At 43.6% G+C, this 21,026-nt stretch overlaps 1 protein-coding gene across 1 annotated transcript in view; it reads right to left on the bottom strand.

Annotated features, from left to right (window-relative positions):
• The window catches only part of ITGA8 (integrin subunit alpha 8), a 178,810-nt gene extending 173,952 nt beyond the window's left edge, over window positions 1–4,858 (bottom strand). Inside the window, exons 1-2 of the mRNA XM_034760366.1 lie at window positions 4,635–4,858; window positions 4,030–4,154 (exon numbers count right to left, since the gene is read on the bottom strand). Of these exons, the coding sequence (XP_034616257.1) occupies window positions 4,030–4,154; window positions 4,635–4,813 (304 nt within the window). The 5' untranslated portion in view covers window positions 4,814–4,858. The remainder of the gene's footprint in view (window positions 1–4,029; window positions 4,155–4,634) is intronic.
• Window positions 4,859–21,026: the final 16,168 nt, after the last annotated feature.

Raw genomic sequence — 21,026 nt, 5'->3', positions numbered from 1 at the left:
TAAGGTAAGTTTTCCATTCTTCAGATCATCCTAGTAGCCCTTCTCTGCACCTGTTCCAGTTTGAATTAATCTTTCTTAAACATGGGAGACCACAATTGCACTCAGTATTCCAGATCCTGAGATCTCACCAGTGCCTTGTACAATGGTACTAACACTTCCCTGTCTCTACTGGAAATACCTCGCCTGATGCATCCTAGGATTGCATTAGTCTTTTTCACAGCTGCATCATATTGGCGGCTCATAAACCTCCTGTGATCAGCTAATATACCCAGATCTTTCTCCTCCTCTGTCACTTCCAACTGATATGTCCCCAGCTTATAGCAAAAATTCTTGTTGTTAGTCCCTAAATGCATGATCTTGCACTGGGGCATTCTATACCTCAAAGCAACATCCTGGAATCCCCATATTCACCAGTGTCATATAATTATGACATGTTTTGAACAAAGTATGCCTTGTGAGGTATCATGTTAAAAGCCTTAATCTGTTGACTATTAATATTATGTTGGATTGTATATGCTATTATTATATGTGAGGTTCTGAGCCATATTGCTGTATGTGTTACTGAGATATGTTATGAGGCTGGGAACACACACAACCAGCCTTTCAGGTACAACAGTGGAGTAGCCAGACATGCTGGTGTCCTACTAAAGGGAATCCACTCTCCCAGCAGCCATCCCAGAAGACTTCTGAGAGAGAGCATGTAGACAATGGATGCTGCTTGACCAATGGGGGCAGCAAGCTGGAAGAAACTATAAAAGAGGAGAAATGAGATCATGATTTGGCCTCACTCCCACCACAACTCAACACCTGGAAACATGTCTGTAGGACAAAGACTTTGAACTGGGGGAGGGTGGTCCCAGGCTGAATGGCAGTTCCAGCCTGTGTATTGAAGATCTGTGACCTGTTTGTACCATTTATCATGGTGAGACGCTGTTTAATTCAAATTCTGTTTAGTTTATAGAACTTAGACTGAAAATTTATTTTTGTTTCTTGAGTAATCAACTTTGATCTCTATTCTTGCTACTTATAATCACTTAAAATCTATCTTTCTGTAGTTAATAATCTTCGCAAGGTAATTCCAAACTCATGTAAATCAAAAGCATTATTATAGCTCTTTTGTAAAGGGCACTTATGGAAAGCATTCTCATTCAATGAACATTCCTTTGTTTCTATTTTTTTAAGTCTGATGGTTATTGTTGGCAATACAAGTGAGAAAAGCATCGAAGTGTGCTTCTCTTATTGGGACAAGGTAACTCTCATTGACTATAATACTACAAGTGAGTTACTCGTGTGTCAAGGGGAGACTAGCCCCCCATAAAGGGAACATTAAAGACTTGTTATGCTTATAATTCAAGGAAATTCTGGATTTTGCTGTCAGTTTGCATTGCCACTTAAGTGGTATGTAATGTGTTCTCTCTGTCTGTCTGTCTACCACATTAGTTTCTATTCTGATCTTAGTGAAGCAGATTATTAATTATTCAGCAGTTTGTTTTCCTTTTATTGTACTTAGCACACTTGACTGAAAGAGCAGCCAATACTGGACTAGGTCCAAGAAAAAGGTGAGTTTTGTATAAAAAGGCATCAAAATGAAAGCTTCCAGCTCTGAAATCATCTATTTATTTTTTTCTCTCTCCTCTGTTTTTGGAAGATTATTTCCAGCCCTTTGATGTCAACAAATTCAATGCCTTTTACAAAACTACTTCTGTGTGTGAAACATTTATTTTTTAAAATTAAAGCCAGTTTATTTAATTCCCCATCTACTATACTTTTAATAAGTGAAACTTCCTAATATTGGAGAAATGATGGTCTTGTGGTTAAGACACTAGACTGAGATGAAGGGGATCCATATTTAATTCCTACTCCCACTATAGAGTCCCTGTGTAACCTTGAGCAAACCTAAATACTTTGTTTCTGTGTCTCAGCTTCTGTCCTGTAAAATGGGAACAGTATCACCTCGAAGGGATATTGCAGGATAAATTCATTAGTGAGTCTGAGGTATTCAAACAGCGATAGAGGTCATATAAGGTCATATAATAATATTCTGAAAACATCTGTAATATTTAACAAACCATTGGTTGTGTCCCGTTACAGCTACAAACACAAAAAAGGGAAATACATTAAAAAGATTTAAAACAATATCATCCAGGCTAAAGTCAGTATTGTCTGCTCTGCTTTGGAGTAGAGAGGAGATAAAAAGGAACAGAAGACTTGCTCATATAGCTGAAAATATTCTGAAGAGAAGGGAGCTGAACCGAACATAAGTGGCATCATTCCCAAGTAAGGTAATCGATTTTAGGCCCCAGATGTGTAAATAAATTAATGTTGACTGAATCAGTGAGACATTCTGTGCACCCATGTCCTAGCTCCAGCTTATGTTTGCATTCATTGATATATATGGTACATACCCTAGTACCCTCTCCTTTCTCTTCTCTCTAGCCCCTATAGACATAGGGTATTGACTTGCCTCTGTGGACTCTCTGAGGAGTCTCTCTAAGATCACTCCAGGCTTCAGTTTAGTGCTCTGAAAAAGATATGGACTAACTACTCTGGAAAATGAAGTTCTCTTATCTGGTTACAAACTAGCATTTGCATGACAAAGCCTAAAACCCCTGTTATGTTCAGGTAGTCAACTGCTTCTGGCCACCACACCTCCTACCTACTCCAGAAGGATAAACTTTTACTCCAGATCTCTCAGAAATTCTATGACTGATATAACTTGTGGAGTCTTCCTGAATCTGCAAAAACAACAAGGAGTCCTTGTGGCACCTTAGAGACTAACAAATTTATTTGGGCATAAGCTTTTTCAAATGTACTAGATCCTCACTTTAGATGAAGCTTCAATCCTTGAAAACAATTTATATTTAAACACGTAGTACTGCACTGTATGCTTCTGTGGCATTATAAGGGCGTTATTTACCCAGATGTAAATAGTAGGCGTGTTGGCAATATTATTTGCTGTGTACATATATACACACGCATATATTAAAATATATATACACAGCACAGGGGACATGTACTGTGTATACATCTACATGCATATAGAATTAGAGACAGTATATGTGTTATTACAGTATATATCCAGGTATTGCAGGTGTATTGCAGTGTTTAGAATACAGTAAGCTGGGACTGTTTCATGGACGCGCACACACACAGCTGGGGAACTGTGTTGCTGATTTGTTAGATATGGAGAAGTTGACTGAAATTTCATTTATGATCATAGAAACAGACTTTGTTGTATTATATTAATATTTGTATGACGAATAAGCACTAAAATTAAATACAATCTGGTGAATTGTAACTTTTGTTTCTAAAGATTACACTGTATAAATATGCCTACATTAAACCATTCGGTTTAAATGTTTTTGGAAACACTAGGTTTAAATTATTTTCAAGGGCTATAAAGAGAAAACATAAACAGCCTGAATTGTTTAAAATGTGTGTTCCCTTTAATTAAATAAGAAACATCTGTCTTGGGATTTTGAAAGTGGTCGGATATAATCTATCCACATTATGCCTACATCAGTTTGCATCCAACATCCAGTATTTTGAAAGAAAATTCTTCCTTTCTGTAAAGAATTAAATCAGCATGCAGCATAAGGTACCGCCTCCGTCTGAATGGGCAGAAAATCCCTTGTTGAAAACAGCACTGAAGAAGACCAACAACCAATTTCCACTGTTCAGAGGGCTACGTGAAACACGGAGTTGGGTCTTTTGAACATTTGCAAGTGGATATTTCTTTTTAAAGTGTTAAGTGCAATCCAAACACCTTTCATTCAAATTTATGGAAAACGGCAGTCGTCTACGCACTAATCCCAAAATTCACGCGATGGTTATTTCTGTAGGGACCATTAAACACTTCCCCCACACGCACACAAACTTCCAAGAGTGAAATTTCTCTAGGGAACTACACACACTCAGATCAGACTGACAGACATACGTGAACTGAGCGGCGAATTAACTCGCAGTAAGGGGTGACTTTAGCAATACAATACAACGCTGTGCGTTATATGCTTATAACGATTCACTTACTAGTAGTATCAAAGGGGATCTGTTTGCACTCAGCGGCTGGCCAAGGACAGTAATACACCGCTCCCCCTTCCTGTATATCCGGCTGTGTAGTATTGGCTTTGGGAGCACCGACTAGGACACTTACTCTGCAAAAACATTTGTGACCGTCACTAGCTGGTGAGCAAAAGATAAAGGCGAAGTGATGGCAGATCATTTGTGCCAACACATTATCACCCCCACCAGAGCCCTGGGACTGGCAGAAATCACCAGACCCCTTCCCCGGCTGCCACATGCTCCAGCGAGCTCTCATTCCGATCTGTGTCCAGGACATAACCCCTGCGGGCGAGGGGGCAGCTGGGGCTGGTGACAGAGAGACCCGCAAAGGGCTGCCGCCGCTAGGTGTTTGGGCAGATCCCCCCCGAAGCTGGTTTCCAGGCGTGCCCTGGCTGGCTTTAGCCAGGAAGACTTGGGCTGATGGAGAACTTCTCTGGCGACCTCCCAGGGGTCTCCGATCGCCCCGGCTCTGGGACTAAGGGCCGAGGAAGGGGCCGCCGAGCTCCCGGGCAGGGCGACGGGCTGAGAGGGAAGCGACCCGCGGTGACCCCGCGGAGCCCGGGGCTACTTACGCGCCGGCGTAGTGGTGGAAATCCACCGCGTAGCCGAAGTAGCTGCTCTCGGGGCCGCTGTACACGGTCAGCTTCTCCTCGTCCACGTTGAACGCCGCCAGCCCCGGCGGCCGGAGCATCCCCGACAGCAGCAGCAGCAGCGGGGCGAGGGGCTCCCAGCGGCGCCCCGGGGCCAGCATCCTGCTCCCCAGCCGTGGGACCTCCGGCTCCCGGGGCAGCGCGGCGGGGGCGGCCTGGCGGGGCTCGGGGCGCAGCTGAGAGGCGGCTAGTGCGTAGGGACCCGCGGCGGCTCGGCTCGGACCCGCAGCCCGGCTCCGCGCCGCCTCTCGCCCGGCGCCCACAAGCATCTCCGCGCGGCGGCGAGTGAGGCAGCCGCTCGCTCATGCCTCTAGTGGCCGCCGGCTGACTCCGGGGCTCCCCCTGGTGGCCGGCCGCTGGGGCACAGGCTGAGCGCTCCGCAGGGCAGCGGGCGCGCTGGTGGGTGGCCGGGGACCGCGACAAAGCCCTGAACTCCCTGACGCTGAACTTTCTCTCTTCCCCACGCTGTGTGTGAGCGATACACGAGGGGATCTACTCGCTGGGGGTTGCCTGATGCCCCCTGGAATAGGATCCGAGGGGATCTAGTCACCCCCACTTTAAAAACAAGCAGATTTTTGCCCTACAGTCTGAAAGGTAGAATCTGAGCCTTCCCCGCGTAGCCAACAAGTCAGGGGGAGGGTCAGCTGCTTTGCTAAATCAGAGGAGGGCAATTAAAGCACGAAAGTACATAGCGCGCAGCAGCAGCCCCAGGGCAAAGTTTCCCCCGAAGTGTGTAGTATGGCACCCACGGGTGGCACCCTGGAGCTGGGGCAAACACAGGTGTGCAGCGCCCTCCTCCGCCGAGACACTGGGAAGGACAAGTCGCTTCTAACTCTTTTTTTGGACTGCAAATGTCCCGAGTTCGGGGCCGAAACGGACAGGTGGGATTTTGGGGAAAGGTGGAACCCGTGGTTCCAAGCGGTTTGTGAGCCGTGTGTGTATGTGAGCTAACCCACACATTTACGATTTTGGCTCTAACTATAAAAACAGCTGCTGTCTGCCAATTTAGCCCACAACTAATCCTCAATGAGAAACAGGGCTGAGCTAAATTTAAAAAATAAAATTGTGGCATTACTTTCATTTTTTTCTTTAAAACGATTGATATGGCAACACCAACGACGCATTGCTGCCCCAGCCTTACAGAAAACTGTTTCCAAAAAAACAGTTGCAAAGGTGCAAAAAAGATCGCACCTGTCCCCGCCTCCCGAGCTAGAAAAAATTAGGGCCAAATTCTGAGCATATCATCCAGAGTAATCTCACGGAAGCCAGTGGCATTACTGGGATTTGCACTAGGGAATCTGAAATCAGAATGTGACCCTGAGAAAAGAACAGGAGTACTTGTGGCACCTTAGAGACTAACAAATTTATTAGAGCATAAGCTTTCGTGGGCTGTAGTCCACGAAATCTTATGCTCTAATAAATTTGTTAGTCTCTAAGGTGCCACAAGTACTCCTGTTCTTTTTGCGGATACAGACTAACAGGGCTGCTACTCTGACCCTGAGAGGCGCCTATGACAATTACAGAGCAGTGGTTGCTGTTCCTGCAACTGCGTCTGTGTGAAGGGCCCCTGTGCCTGTATGTAGCCTCATTTATTTTAATGGGGCTCTTACAGGTTACAGGAGTCCCCCGTATAGGTCCACTTGCACAATCCAGCTCTAAGGAGTTTCCATCATAAACCCGATTTTGTCCTCTATCCCAAGCAAAATTTAAGAAAGCATCAACACTGGGACATGACCTGCAGACACATTCATCCTGCTCTACCCATGTATATAGCAGGGATGAAGTTTCAGTAGCTTCTAGCTGAATAGCTTCCTTCTCTTCCTCCCCCGCCCCCCCCCCATGAGATCTTAAATTATTTCATCCACTGAAGATTCTTATATTTTGAAAGAGCCTTTTATGACATAAAAGGACATGGAAAAGCTACTCCAAGGAATTGGACACTCAACAGCTCATTATAATGATCACTAAAATGGCTATTGTTTAAAAGAAGAGGCCTTTTCTTGTTTTCAAAAGACATTTTAACCACAGGAAAGATATAAAAACCGACCACACTTCGGAACACATCAGGAGGCCTATTTCTTTGTAAATTTCACTATTACTGCTACATTGACTATATAAACTTTAACTATGCCTAAGGGAGTAACTTAAATTCACATAAAGAGAAAAATCACTATATGTAGTTACTATAACTATTATACAAGAGGAGGTGTCAAATCTCTCCCCTGACAAAGGAATGCAGACTGGCCCATAAGCTACATGACAACCTCATTCAATGCAGAAAACAGAAATGTCCCTCTCAGAATTACTTCCCTCCCCCTCCAATTTTAATCCATAACACCCTCTTGTGGGATTCTCCACTCCCATAACTGTGTTTTAGATGTTTTGTTTACGACTATATTAAAATAGGCAGCATCTGCTTGAAATTCGACCCTTCCCTGCCTGGATCAATGGGACACTCCAAAACCTGGCAGAAGAGGGCAGCATGTTTCATTTTTAAATCGCTCAACCTCTCCACTCCCCCCTGCCAAGTCAGAGGCAGAAACAAAGTAGAAAAACCTTTTAAAAATACTACTTAATCCTCTAAAAAGCCATTCTTCTCTCTGAAAAAGAGATGAGTCCTTCTAGCATTTACAATGCAAGTGTGTATCAAGGAAATACTGGAGAAAGAAACCTTGAAGAATTGTAAACATTCCAAACAAAGTCACATTTAAGATCACACTTGCTACATTTTGAGTGTACCTACTATAGCAGCAGATTAAGTGCTTTGTGGCTAGAGTTACTCTGATATTCCCAGTCACTATAACCGAATAGTGTGTTTATTTTTAAAGTTCGGTATAATTGGCCTAAGCTGTCATCACTGACTCCCACACCTCAGTTTGTAGAACATATGAGTTTCTATTGTTCCAATTTGGATGAAACCAAATAATAGCCATTTCTTAGTTATTTTAGAATGAACAAGTATTTCTGGTGATAAGGACCAAAATGTACTTCAATGATATAAGAGCCAAAGTCCTATTTTCAAAAGTAACAGGCTCCTAAGTGCATTAGAGGCTTTAGAAAATTTTACACCAAACTCCTAAATGAATAGGAATTCAACTTTTGGAAATGTTGAGTTGTACTACGTAACAGTAATACATTGGTCTCTTCTGACCTTGGACTCTATAAGTACCCGACTCTTTCGTAGGGCTTTTCATCAGTAGATCTTAAAGTGATTTACAACAGAGCTCAGTATCATTAGCATCATTTTACAGATGGGGAAACTGAGGCACAGAGTGACATCACTTGCCCCAGATCATCCAGAGAGGCAGCAGCAGAGCCCAGATTGAAACCCAGGTCTCACAAAACCCATTCCAATGCTCTATTCACTAGTAACCCTGGGACAATTTACAGTAGTCTAGTAATTATAAAATTGCTCAAACTGGTGGCAGAGGGGAGGGTTGGGAAGGATGAGGATCAGAAAGACGGGAAGCTGTGTCATGCGCTCCTTGCCCCCAATGTGCTAGTATGTTGAAATTCTCTCCTTCCTTTTTTTATTTTTCTTTCAAATAATCCAGCAGCAGATAGAACTGGATGTCATAACCTACCCTCCCCCCTTCAAATTCAAGCACTAGTTGTTGCATTTAAAAAGTAGATAAATAGTTAAAGCTCCTTATTGTTTAAAAATAAGCTCCTTATTGTTTAAAAATTAGACCACCAACACAACATTTAACCTTTCTCCCTTTAATAAATCCAGTGGCAGCAGGGCCAGAGTCTCCACAGCTGGAGAGAGAGAAACTCTGCAGGAGACACAGAACAACCAAAATAGAACACTCTCCAGGGGTCTAGAGTTACTTTACAAGGTTCTTGCCCACGCAGAAGAACAAATAAACAAAACCAAAATGCTCAGCACAGTGTTTGGCCATATCCTTATCGTACATCTTACACCCTTAACCTCCAAAAAGCAGGACCCATCTATAAACACAAATAAAACAGTTTTTCTGCCTACAGTACTTCCCCCTCCAACCCATTTCCCTGCGTCCATCCCAGTCTCCCCTCTTCAGAACTAAGCTCAGCTGCACTTGATTATCTCAGCTCATAGGCACTCCCTGCTGGGAATCTACAGAGCTCTGCTGGGATTTAACTCCAAAAGCTCCACAGTAATGTCTGCTCATTGGGTACTTTCCCCAGGAGTATTGGGTCAGGATACGTCGAGGATGTAGGGTCCTATCTGTGGAGCACCATGACAGCTGTATACCCAATCCCACAAGTTCTTTTACAAATTTAAATGAAGTAGTGAGTCACCTAGTAAATATCCACAATGGGCTTGCATCTTACCATAGAATAGACATTCAAATCTGGGATTTGTGTCAGCCTCTAGGAGAGAAAGGGGTTTGTTGTGAAATTTAGTTCCAGAGCTAGATTCAGATTCTGAACCACCCCCAAATTGGAGGTGTACAGAGATGGGCTTTGTTCAGGCCCATCTCTAATAATGATGGGTATCAATGTTGCTTTTCATGTTTGATTTTGGATTCAAGCGTGCTGTGGTTGAGGCCAGAAGGACTATAAAGAATAGACCATTATTGGATGCTGCAGATTTAGATCAGGTTGCTTAATAACCAGAAACCAGAAACCAGAAAAAGAACACACACACAATATATTCTCCCCAAACCCATATGACCATTAGAATAATAAAATAATTATTTGTATTGCAGTATTGCCAAAAAGCCCTGGCCCCACTGCTAGGCACTGTACAGCAAAACAGTTCCTTCCCCAAAGAGCTTACAAGCTAAGCCATAAAAACATTGTCCAGATATTGTAGTCACAGACTATACCTTAGTGATATTTTGCAGTGGAGTTGCAGCATTTTGTAGCATGCATCGAATCTTTTAGTGAAGTGAAAAACATGTTACATATTGCCTTTTCAGTGAGGCATACCAAGAAGAAATAGAGCCATGTGATAGGATATTCACTTCACTGGGAGACATGCCATCTGTTACAAGACACTACCACCATGTCCTGTTCACATTGTGTAAAAGAAATTTCCATCTAATTGTGTTGTCTCAGTTGGTGTTTTGAAACATTTAAGTAAAATTAGTATTAATAATATACCTATGGCAGATGAAAAAGCTATATTAAGAATTAATTGTAAGCCATGCATTAGATTCTAGATCCCAAACTCTTCAAGGAGTGTCAGAAATTCACAGGATGTTCCTGAGTGATAAGTGTTTCAGTTAGAGCTTTGGTCTACTCAAAGACTGATAAAAATTCTGTAGGCAGAAAACTCACTACTAGCTATATATATATGACAGAGTGCAAGAGTGTCAGCTAATATTTCTAGGTCATTTATAACTTCATCATCATCATCATAACTCTCATAACTGCATTGGTCATTGGGGCACCATCATCATTGATGAGCAATCAACCAATTGTCTCCACCCCTGACTATTGTGTGTCAGTGCTTGAGTCTCCACAAAGTCCATTCCTGTCCACTCTTTTGTTGTCAATCCATCTCTTCCTCTGTCTACCTCTTCTTCTCTTCCACTGTACTGTCCCTTGGAGACTGATCTTGGATAAGCCAGATGATCTTGTTACATGGCCGTACCACTTCAGCTTGCGTTTCTTCACGGTCATCAGGAGGTCTTCATATGACCCAGCACGTTGGGTGATGATGTTGTGGACCTCTTCACTAGTGACATGGTCGAAGTAGGAGATGCCCAGGATTTTATGGAAGTATCTCATCTCTACTACCTGTATTTTCCATTCAAGTTCTGCTGTAAGGGTCTCGTACACATACAGAAAAATGGAGATGACCAGTGCATGCAACAGTTTCCGTTTGGATTCCAAGGAGATGTTTTTATTCCTCCAAATTGGTTTTAGCTTTGCCACTACTGCTGCTGCTGCTGGAGCAATTCTTGCCAAAATTTCTGCCTTTGATCCTTTATCAGTGATGATTGCCCCCAAATATTTGAACTGTTTCACTGTCTCCAGCTCTTGTCCACTGACAGTGATATGTGAGCTGATGCCATCACGTTTGTTTGTCATCAGCTTGGTTTTCTCTGCACTGATTTCCATGCCGTATTTTGCAGAGGTTTCATCCAATTGTTTCACAAGGTTGTCAAGTTCATCTTCGCTGCCTGCCAGGCCATCAATGTCATCAATTAACCGAAGATTTGAGATTGCTTGCCCCCCCAATACTGACTGTGCATATGTGATCTTCTAGGGCACCAGTCATTATGCGCTCCAAGCAGATGTTGAACAGTGTGGGCGAAAGAAGGTAGCCTTGCCAGACTCCAACAGTGGTGCGAAACCACTCTCCTATTGTACCATTGATGAGAATTGCACTGTTGGCCTTGGCATACAGTTGTTTAATGGTAAAAAAAAGCTTACAACCAACATTGTACTTCTTCATGGTTGCCCAGAGAGCTTTGTGCCATACTCTGTCAAACACCTTCTTGAAGTCAACAAAGACGTGGTAGATGTCCTGCTGGTGTTGTAAATACTTCTCACATAGAACACGAAGGTTGAAAATCTGTTCTGTGGTACTTCTTCCAGCATGAAAGCCAGCCTGTTCCTCAGCAATGATATTCTCCGTTTGTGGCTTTATAACTTACTTACACTAAATTGGCTTATGATCTGCTTGTTTTGGATCAGTGATACTCAGACTGAGGCTACAGAGCCACATGTGGCTCCTTAATGCGTCTCCTATGGCTCTTCACAGCTCATGATATTAAAACATGGTGTGATTTAATTATTAACCAATCAGGATGCTTTTACTATGTTATTAACCACTTGTAGTTGATATAGTAATATCTTGCACAGTCATTTTGCTGTGGGTATTCTCTCTCTCTCTCTCTCTCTCTCTATATATATATATATATTATATACATTATTCAATTAATATATATATCTTATTACCATTAACAACTGTATGCCAAGGCCAGCAGTGCAGTTCTCATCAGTGGCATTATATAGATATATATATATTTGAGAGAGAGAGAGAGAGAGAGAATGAAACTATGAATTCACACTACTGTGGCTCTTTTGGGTAATGTTGATCTCTAATTTGGCTCCTGAACCACTGAGGGCTGAGTATCACTGTTTCAGATGGAATCACATAACAAGCTTTTTGTTATAAATGACCAAAATGGGCCAAACTAGACCACAGCAGAGGATATCTGGATCTGACTGTTTTGTGAGGATGGAATATCATTTTATTGTAGCCTGAACAGGAGGGCTGCTTTTAGCTTCTCAAAAGTTCAGCTCATCATACATTTCAGAGACATACAGTGTAAATCTGAGGTCATAGCAATGAGTCTACATTACTGCAGGGGTTCAAATGAGAGAAATGTACACAACACCTAATGGTCCCTCACTGTGTATGTATTCTGTATTGCACCCACGCATGCCGCTTCAACTATAAGCTCACACACAGAGTGAAGTGTGCTCTTTGAAGCTAGAATGCTTTACATAATAGGTGAGTTCTGGAGGAGGGGATAGAGAACAAGTGGTCAATATTAACTGGTGCCTGTTCCAAGCATAAAGTGTGACATAAAAGCAAGATAGATGCTGTGAATGGGCAAAGACATAGTCAAGAGAGAAGCTGTGGCTGAACAGGCAGGATTTAGTGGGAGGTTAGGGATGAGCCGGAGGTGGGGCTGGAGTGGAGCAAAGCCTTGAATGGAAGTCAAGCCATGAACTTGATGCATGAGAAAAGTGGGAGTTCCGGGGGAGGAAGGTGCAGGAAGGAAAGAGGGGAAGATTATATACAAAATGCTGCTGATGAGATTGAGTAGACAGGAAAGAGGGGAGATGTGATCTGAGAGAAAGAAGAGACAATATTATCACACATGATTGCTGTGTTCAATCCCATGGAGGTAAACCAACCAATCAACCATGACATTCATCACAGCCAGGAATGTTTTAAGTCTATGAACATAATTGTATCACTATGATGTCACTTATCTCTGTGCTCTGAGATTGAGTGAATGGCACTGATTTCGAGAGAGGGAAAAATTACTTACACCAAATCCATTGACCTAAGGGGAAAATTTGTCCCTAAGAGTTTCACTTTGACTTAGTACTTTTTGGATTCCATTTTGGAGATAGCTTAAAAAAAAACAACTAACTTACTGCACTTCATCTGCTATTGTGATTTTCTTTGCAGTGGCCTACACATTTACAAAAATGAAACCTTATTAAAATCACATGTATTACCCTGGGGAGTATAGGGGCAGGGTAGTAAAAAATTGTGTTTGTATTACTATTTCTTCTTTTCCTACTGCTTTATGATTCATTAACTGGTCACGTGTACTTCACTTTGTTGTGGTACATGTCGTGGAGTCATTTTGTGTGACATGAAATACCTGATATTTGTGTCCTTAATCTTCTACACATAATCACATAGGAGACAGGCGTTTGCCATGCAAAAACATGTGCTTGTGATGAAAATGCATGTTCAATTTATGGGAAATCTATGCCTTGGAATGTATCCATCTCCTATACTGCTGATGCAGCTGCACATGTAGGGATGAAGTAGGTACAACTCACAAAGATGGGTTAATCTCTTATTTTATGGTTTTATATATTACTGCCCGTAATCCTCCTAGCCTTCCATATAAAATCACTAGCCACAGTGGAGTTGCTGGTAGACTTGCAGTAGTTTGGTTTAAAACAAACAAAAATTTTTTTTTAAGGTTTCTTGATTCATGTTTGTTTTTTTTGTGGTAGAAAAGGGCATTCGTGTGGTCAGCATCCTTTGTATGGGGAAAGGCCTTTGTGAAGAAGGTTTTGCAAAGACAGTCAAACTCCAGATTCAACTCATCTCCTCTGGAAGTCTGAAGAAATCTGGCTATGGAACAATGAAGAATGCTTTCTTTCCTGCTTCATCCTGGGTTTTGTGATCTGCATGGTCTCAGAGTAGGACAGCTGGCTTGGTAGCTGATAGTTTCAAATTTGGTCTTTAGCGTAGCTGAGGCTTGATCCATTAATTGCTTTGATGATTAGGAAAAAAGCCTTAAACTGACATTAGAAACAGAGCCAGAGGAGGGAAAGCTGAATCTGAAGAACATAAAGCCAAACTGCATTTAAAAGTCAAACAGTGTCTGCTTACATGATCAAAAAAGCCATTTGGAAGGTTCGATTGAATGTGCCAAATCCTGCAGTCCTCACTCAGGCAAAATGCAGGAATCACTGGTGATATTCAGGGTCTTATGTTACGCAGGAGATCACATGATTTTGTAATGGTCCCTCTGGCCCTAAAGTTTATTAAAACTTCCAGTGGAGTTTTTGCCTAAGGACTAAAGACTAAATTTCTCATAAAAGGTCTTTACACAATGCTTTAATCTTACTATTTTGTATAATTAGTGTCATAATCTAACTATTAGCATCAGGAGGACAAATATTTCAAAGCACTGCACAGGGTTTTAACTGCATAATTCCTATTAATGTTGATGGAAGTTGTGCTGCTAAACCCTTTCACCGCACTTTGAAAGTGCACGCCAGATGTCCATCCACCTTGATAAGGTTACCATTTCCCTCAGTTATTTATTTAATAGTTAAAGGGATTTCTGTAGTAATGAAGTCTTTTGGGAGTCTCTAATTGGAGCAATTGAACATGCAGTATTTTGTCCTGGAAACACGACAATCATGAGGCAGTGAGAGAAGAGGAGAAAACCATACTTTACTAGCAATGCAACAGCTGCTAAAAATTGCATGTTCGCATTAATGTTCATACTAAGCATCCTGAATCTTTGTGACTCCCCCATAATAGAGCATACAGACAGCTAGCCTCAAGTTGACAGCTTTTAGATGGGGAAGAAGTACGAAGAGCATTTATTTTGTACAAGGAGCTCTACCTAAATTGCATTTCCTCCTTAAGAGAGCTTGGTCTACTGCATCTTGGGTCACATTAGCAATCTCCCTACCTCTTTAGAGGGGCAGCTGCTCTGGCACCCCTGGATTGAGGCAAAAAAAAAATTCTGCAATTTGTTGCTCATGCTATCTCAATTAAGAAAAAAGTGAGAACTCATTAGGTTATGTACTGAGCTTTTTCCCCAACACCCCATGACTCTAACCTCTTAACAAGATCCTTTAGCCCTTTACTTTATACCCTAGCTGCAATTCTGCTGCAGCAAGATCCTGCCTGGGAACTGAGGTCAGGATGCCATGCCAACAAAACGAGTCCACGATTCACTTTTCCTCTTTACCCTTCTCCCTGCATAAGAATGTTGTCTAAATTGACAGTCTTAATAGAAGATAATTCACGTGAAAAATACAGACTCTTGAGAAGGAGCAGATAAAGTTCTCCAGTAACTTAAGTTTGCAATCTCTTGTGTTTCTTTTAGATTAATGTTGCATGCAAATGCTATTGTGTCTGATGAAGCTGTATTTGGCATTTATAAACAAAAGCAATGCCAAAGCAAAACAAAAAACAAAACAAAACAAAAACCCCGTTCTCCAGAGCCATCCTATACCCTCACGTAAACTTGGATTGACTAATAACAGTTTTTGCTTAAAACACCCCAAAGATTGCAATAGCATTATGGGTCAGGATTGAAATTCAGTCAGAGGTTTCCCTAATGATATTTTATTTTTACACTGCTATATGCCCAGACCCTACTCATTTTTCCAAGCTCTAAATTCGCCTTCCAAATTAAGAGAAGTAGTGGCGAGCGGGTCAAAACCAAAGAGGGCTATGTTAAATGAGTGAAAAGGTTGGTTGAAATTTAGGAATCCTTCAAGCTGGCCAGGTAGATTTAAACATAAGATTTACTGTACATGGGAGAGTGTGGTCCCAGTAGAGTAAAATATGCATATTTACAGGCATTGGGTGGGAGTTACACTGGATACTTAACATGTTTCAGGTCCCAAGAAAGCAAAACAACAAAAGGAATTTTTTGGAACAATGTTAATCCCAGTGGTTTATTATAAGAGATCAGACTGAGTGCAGTATTCCTCTCTCCTCTCATTAATTATGGCAGTTAAATTGCAACCATTTTCTGAACACATAGCAAGGCTAAAATGATTTGTATTAGAGCAGTGCCTGGAAGCCTCATCTGATGTAGGGGCCGCATTGTGCTAGGCATAGTACACCTATACATTAACTGTCCTCTGCCTTGAAGAGCTTACACTGTACATAGGTAAGACAAGGAATGGGAGCGGGAACAAAGGGCTCAGAGGTGCAGTAATTGCCCCACGATCACAGCATGGTCCAGCAGTTGGCACTAGGTCAGACTGCCATTTGGGCACTTGGATTTCCTCCCTGGATTATGCTGAAACTTTTACCTGTAAATTAAACCTACTCACTGTGTGATATTTTTTGGCATTAAACCCAACTAAACCCACTGTTAGTTAACTTTCTGCTCTTTTAATATATAAGCCCTTTTACAGTTTACCACCACTAGTTTGTTCTGATTTGTTACAGAATTTAATTCATACGGTCATTGGTATTAAATAGTGACTAATCACTGACCTATGTGTTGCAATTTACATATGCTACTTTTATAAATAGCACCTATAACAGGATTCTATTCAAATTTTATTTAATTATAAAAGCACCCTTATTGTTCTAGGGAATATAAGGAGCCAAAAATACAAATACAGTTATCCTCCAAATATTATACAATGTTCCTAACACTCTAGGGCAGAACCACTATATGAAAACTTTCCCGCTTCCTCCATCCATAATACTCCCAGATCCTTCTTTATGCCTAGGGAAAATTATTAAAGACAGATTAATCTTGCTTTTGCTTTTTCCCTAAACATTGCTGAGTATCCAAAACAGGCTGGAAGGAAGGGCTATGTTTTATTAGAAGTTGTGCTAGCTTGCTTCGTTATTCCAAAAATATAGAGCTGGACTATAGTTTAACCTCAAAGTTTACAAGGTAAACTACACCATTAGCCAGGGCAAATGATGGGTTGTGATATGGAGGGAAGGAATCTCTAGGTGGTCAGCAGCAGCTCTTGTTGCTGCTACATTCCCCCTTTGTACCTGGTAGCATTTGTGGGGATAACTGAGGTCTAGTCTACACTACTGCGGTAAGTCAACCTGAAGTTACACTACCGCAGTTATGTGAATAATGCTAACTGAAGTAGATGTAGCTTAGGTCAACTTACTGCGGTGTCTACACCACGCTGTGTCAATGGGAGATGCTATACCACCAATTTACCTTACTCTTCTCAGGGAGCTGGAGTACCAGAATCGACGGGAGAGCGCTCTGACATCGACTTAGTGGGTCTTCACCAGACCTGCTAAATTGACACCTGCTGCATCAATCGCAGCACTGCTGATTTACCAGTAAGTATAGACATGGCCTGATGAATCTACAGGGCTCCATAGAGATCCATCAGTTATACCATCTCCCCTACCCCTGCTATTGACTTAGGTATTGGGAACCCCAGTGGGGCTGTGTTTGGACATGTGTGAGCTCCCCAATCCTACCCCTCTCCCACCATACCACAATTTTATTCTGAAGCAGGAATATGCTCTTTGATAGCTGAACAAATGGAACAAAAAAATAGGTGGTTAAGGTCTGCATGGCTAAGCAAGAAGAGTAGATTACTTATTGTAACTGGAGGTTCTTCGAGATGTGTGGCCCCTATCTGGATTCCAGACCTGAGTGCACATGCGTGCCATGCGCCAAACTGATCGTAATCGTGTCTGTTGACCCACACATGCATTGGCCATGTGATGCATCCGAGGTTTTAAGAGGCTGTGCGGGTCGGCGCTGCTCCAGGTCCCTCTTACCAGCAAGTGATAAAGTCCGTAGCAGAGTAATGGAGGGCAGGTATTGGAATCCAAATATGAACCACAAATCTCAAAGAACCTCCAGTTACAGTAAGTAACCTCCTCTTCTTCGAGTGATGGTCCCCATATAGATTCCAGACATGGGAGAGTAGCGAGCAGAGCTCAGCATGGGGTATGGTTGCAAGGACATGCAAGAAGCCACAGTCTGTAGGACAGTGCAGCCTACTGCTACATTTCCCACTGCCATAGAGATGATGGCATAGTGAGCAGAAAAGGTGTGGACAGAGGACTACGTGGCCACCCTACAAATGTCCTGCCATGGTATGTCTGCAAGGGAGGCCGACGTGGCAGCATGCAACCACATGGAGTGGGCCGTGACTCCGGAGGGTGGCGGGAAATGAGAGAGCGTAGCTTTCCTTAATACAACAGAAGATCCATTTAGAGAGACTGCATGGCTCTTTCAGCGCTCTGTCGAGGAAGAGCTGGGGTGAGGCAGAGAAGGCGCAGGTGCATTGGAGATAAAAGGCCAACGCCAGACGGACATTGAAAGAGTGCAACAGGCATGCCCTGGGGGATGCATGTGGTTTAGGGTAAAAGATTGGGAGGTATATGCACTGGTTGAGGTGGAACGGGGAGGCCACCATGGGGAGAAATTTGGGGGGGCAGGCACAGGGAGACCTTGTCTTTGTGGTAGACAATAAAGGGCAGGACGGCCGTGATGGCCACCAGCTCGTTAACCCATCTCGCCCAGGTGATGGCCACCAAGATTACCACCTTCACGGAGAAATGGGCAAGAGAGCAGGCTGCAAAGGGTTTGAAGGATGGCTTAGTGAGGGCGGAGAAGAGGAGATTCAGGTCCCAAGAGGGGATAGGCTTCCACATGGATGGGAAGGCGTTGAGGAGGCCATGAAGAAAGTGTGCGGTAGTCATGTAAGTGAAGACAGACAACCCATCCACAGCAGGGAGGAAGTCACTGAGTGCTGCCAGGTGGACGTGGATGGAGGAGCAGGTGAGGCCCAACTGTCGAAGGTAGAGGATGTAGTCCAGGAGTATGGGAATGGAGACTGAGTCCAGAGGGTAGCAGTGATGGTGTACATAGGTAATGAAGGATAGCCATTTAGCTTGGTAGCAGGCTCTAGTAGATGACCATCTGCTGTGAGTGAGGATGTTATACATGGGGGCAGAGCATGCCCAGTCTATAAGTGAGCCCCATTCAAATACCTAGGCCGTGAGGTGGAGTGGGCCTGGGTTGGGTGCCACAGACAGCCATGAGCCTGTGTGAGGAGATCTGGGAGGGTGGGAAGACCAACTGGGGGGCAAGCGGAGAGGTGAAGGAGATCAGTGAACCAATACTGGCGAGGCCAGAAGGGAGCTATGAGAATGACTGTTGCATGATCCTTCTGTATCTTGCGCAGGACTTGCAGGAGCAAGGGAATGGGTGGGAAGGCATAGCAATGTTTGGTGGTCCAGGGAAGGAGAAGGACATCGCCCTGTGAGCCTGGCCCGAGGGCTCCTGTGGAGCAGAAGAGGGGAAGTTTGTGGTTCTTGGCCCTTGTGAAGAGATCCCAGTGTGGTGTGCCTGTGATGGGATCCCCAGGGTACAATCTGTACCCCAAAACAGTACTGTCTTGGCCTGATCAGAAGCGTGACCAGTGTAAGTTTATTACCTAGTCCGCCCCCCCCACCCCTTGATGTGGAGAGGACACACACTAGCCTTTGTGAATTGAGCTGAGATTTCCCAAGCAAGTCAACCGAAACACATTGTTTTAGGTAAAATATAAAAACAGATTTATTAACTACAGAAAGATAGCTTTTAAGTGATTATAAGGGGTAGGCACAAAAGGTCAGAGATAGTTACCAAAGAAAATAAAAGGTAAGCATACAGTATAAATCTTAAACCTTGTTAGACTAGGCAGTATTTGGATCAAACAGTTTTGATGTTGCAGGTAGGTTACAGTTCTTAATACACAGGCTTCTCCTTTAAGCCTGGGACTAGTCTCCTCAGTTCAAGTTGTTGTCTTCCCAGCATTCTTGTTTCTTTCAGAGTAGGTGGGGGAGGAGAAAGGTAAGAGCATGATGCTGTTTGATATCTGCAGTCCCTGGAAAGAAACTTACCCAGACATGTCCTGGTGGGCTCTGCTGAGTCAGAGTTGAGAATTCCCCATTGTGTGGTACTTCTCTTACAGAACTGTAAATCCCTTGTTTACAACTCCCCTGCTGATTATTAATCACCGAACACTCTCCTGGGAGTGAATCACCACCCTTCTCATCACTGAGGAACTAGCAGCAGAGACTCTCAAACTTAGTGAAATACGTTGTAACAACCACACAGCAAAATCTTAACTTCATACACACTAACGATATACATATCTAGACAGAACAATGGGTTTCAGCAAATCATGAACTTTCATGTGATATCTTACATGGTATGCTTTGTATGAAATATATCTATTATGACAGGGGTGAATATGGGGGTTCCAGAGTGCTGCTTCAAGGTACAGAGTGTCCCCTGGCGAAAGACTGAGTGAAGTGTGAGGTCCTGGAACTTCCACTCAGGATTTGCATAAAAGGACCTGCTGAACGTGTCTGACAGAGTTGCTGGTGCCTGGGAGGTGCACGGCGTAGAGGGTGACCCATGCCTGAGGTACAAGTTCCAGAGGATGACTTCCATGCAGAGGGAGGGGGACCAGACCCCACCCTGCTTATTGACATATACAACCGCTTTCAAGTTGTCAGAGAGCTGTTGAATATGGCGGGATCTGATGGGGGCAGGAATGTCTGGCAAGCAAGGCAGGTGGCCTGCAGTTCCAGGATGTTGATATGCATCCGTACTTCCCTGGGTGACCAGAGGCCCCGGGCTGTGTAGCCCTCCAGGTGGGTGCCGCACCCCATGAGTGAGGCGTCCCTGGTGAAAGTGGTGTGGGACATAGGGGGAGTGAATGGAGTGCCGGCCAGGATCATGGATGGGTTCCACCAGCAGGGGAGGGAAACCAGGATGGAGATGGAGATGAGGGCTGGCTTGTTCAGGTGCTCCAACTGGGTTGTAGACCGACTGGAGACAGGTGGAGGCAGTGCATATGCAGGCGGGCATACGGTGTGCCCAAGGTGCAGACTGCTATGTGGCCAAGGAGGGAGAGGCACTGCAGGATGTGAATATGCAGATGGCGGTGTAGTTGCGCGGTGAGCATGGTGAATTGATCTGATAGGAGAAAGGCTCGGGATGCAAGGGAGTCCAGGTGTGCCCCTATGAAGGTGAGATTGCGGGTAGGACAAGAACCTACCTGTCGTTATTGATGCAGATCCCCAGGCTGGCAAGGAGGTCACAGAGGGTCTGGATAGTGGCGAGGAGGCGGTCATGAGATGGTGCAATGAGGAGCCAGTCATCTAGGTAGGGGAATAGTGAGTGGTCTAGAGAGCGCATGTAGGCCACTACGACCACGAAGATGCAGGGAGCAGTGGCGGTCCCAAAGGGGAGGATGCAAAACTGGTAGTGGGAGTGTCCCACCATGAAGTGGAGGAAGTTGTGATGAGTGGGGTGGATGTCTATATGAAAATATGCATCCTTCATATCAAGGGCGGAGAACCAGCCT

The sequence above is a fragment of the Trachemys scripta genome, chromosome 2 (assembly GCF_013100865.1).
Source record: "Trachemys scripta elegans isolate TJP31775 chromosome 2, CAS_Tse_1.0, whole genome shotgun sequence".
Taxonomy (NCBI): Eukaryota; Metazoa; Chordata; order Testudines; family Emydidae; genus Trachemys; species Trachemys scripta.
The sequence above is the reverse complement of the archived record's forward strand: the minus strand, read 5'-3'. Positions and strand labels throughout refer to the sequence as shown.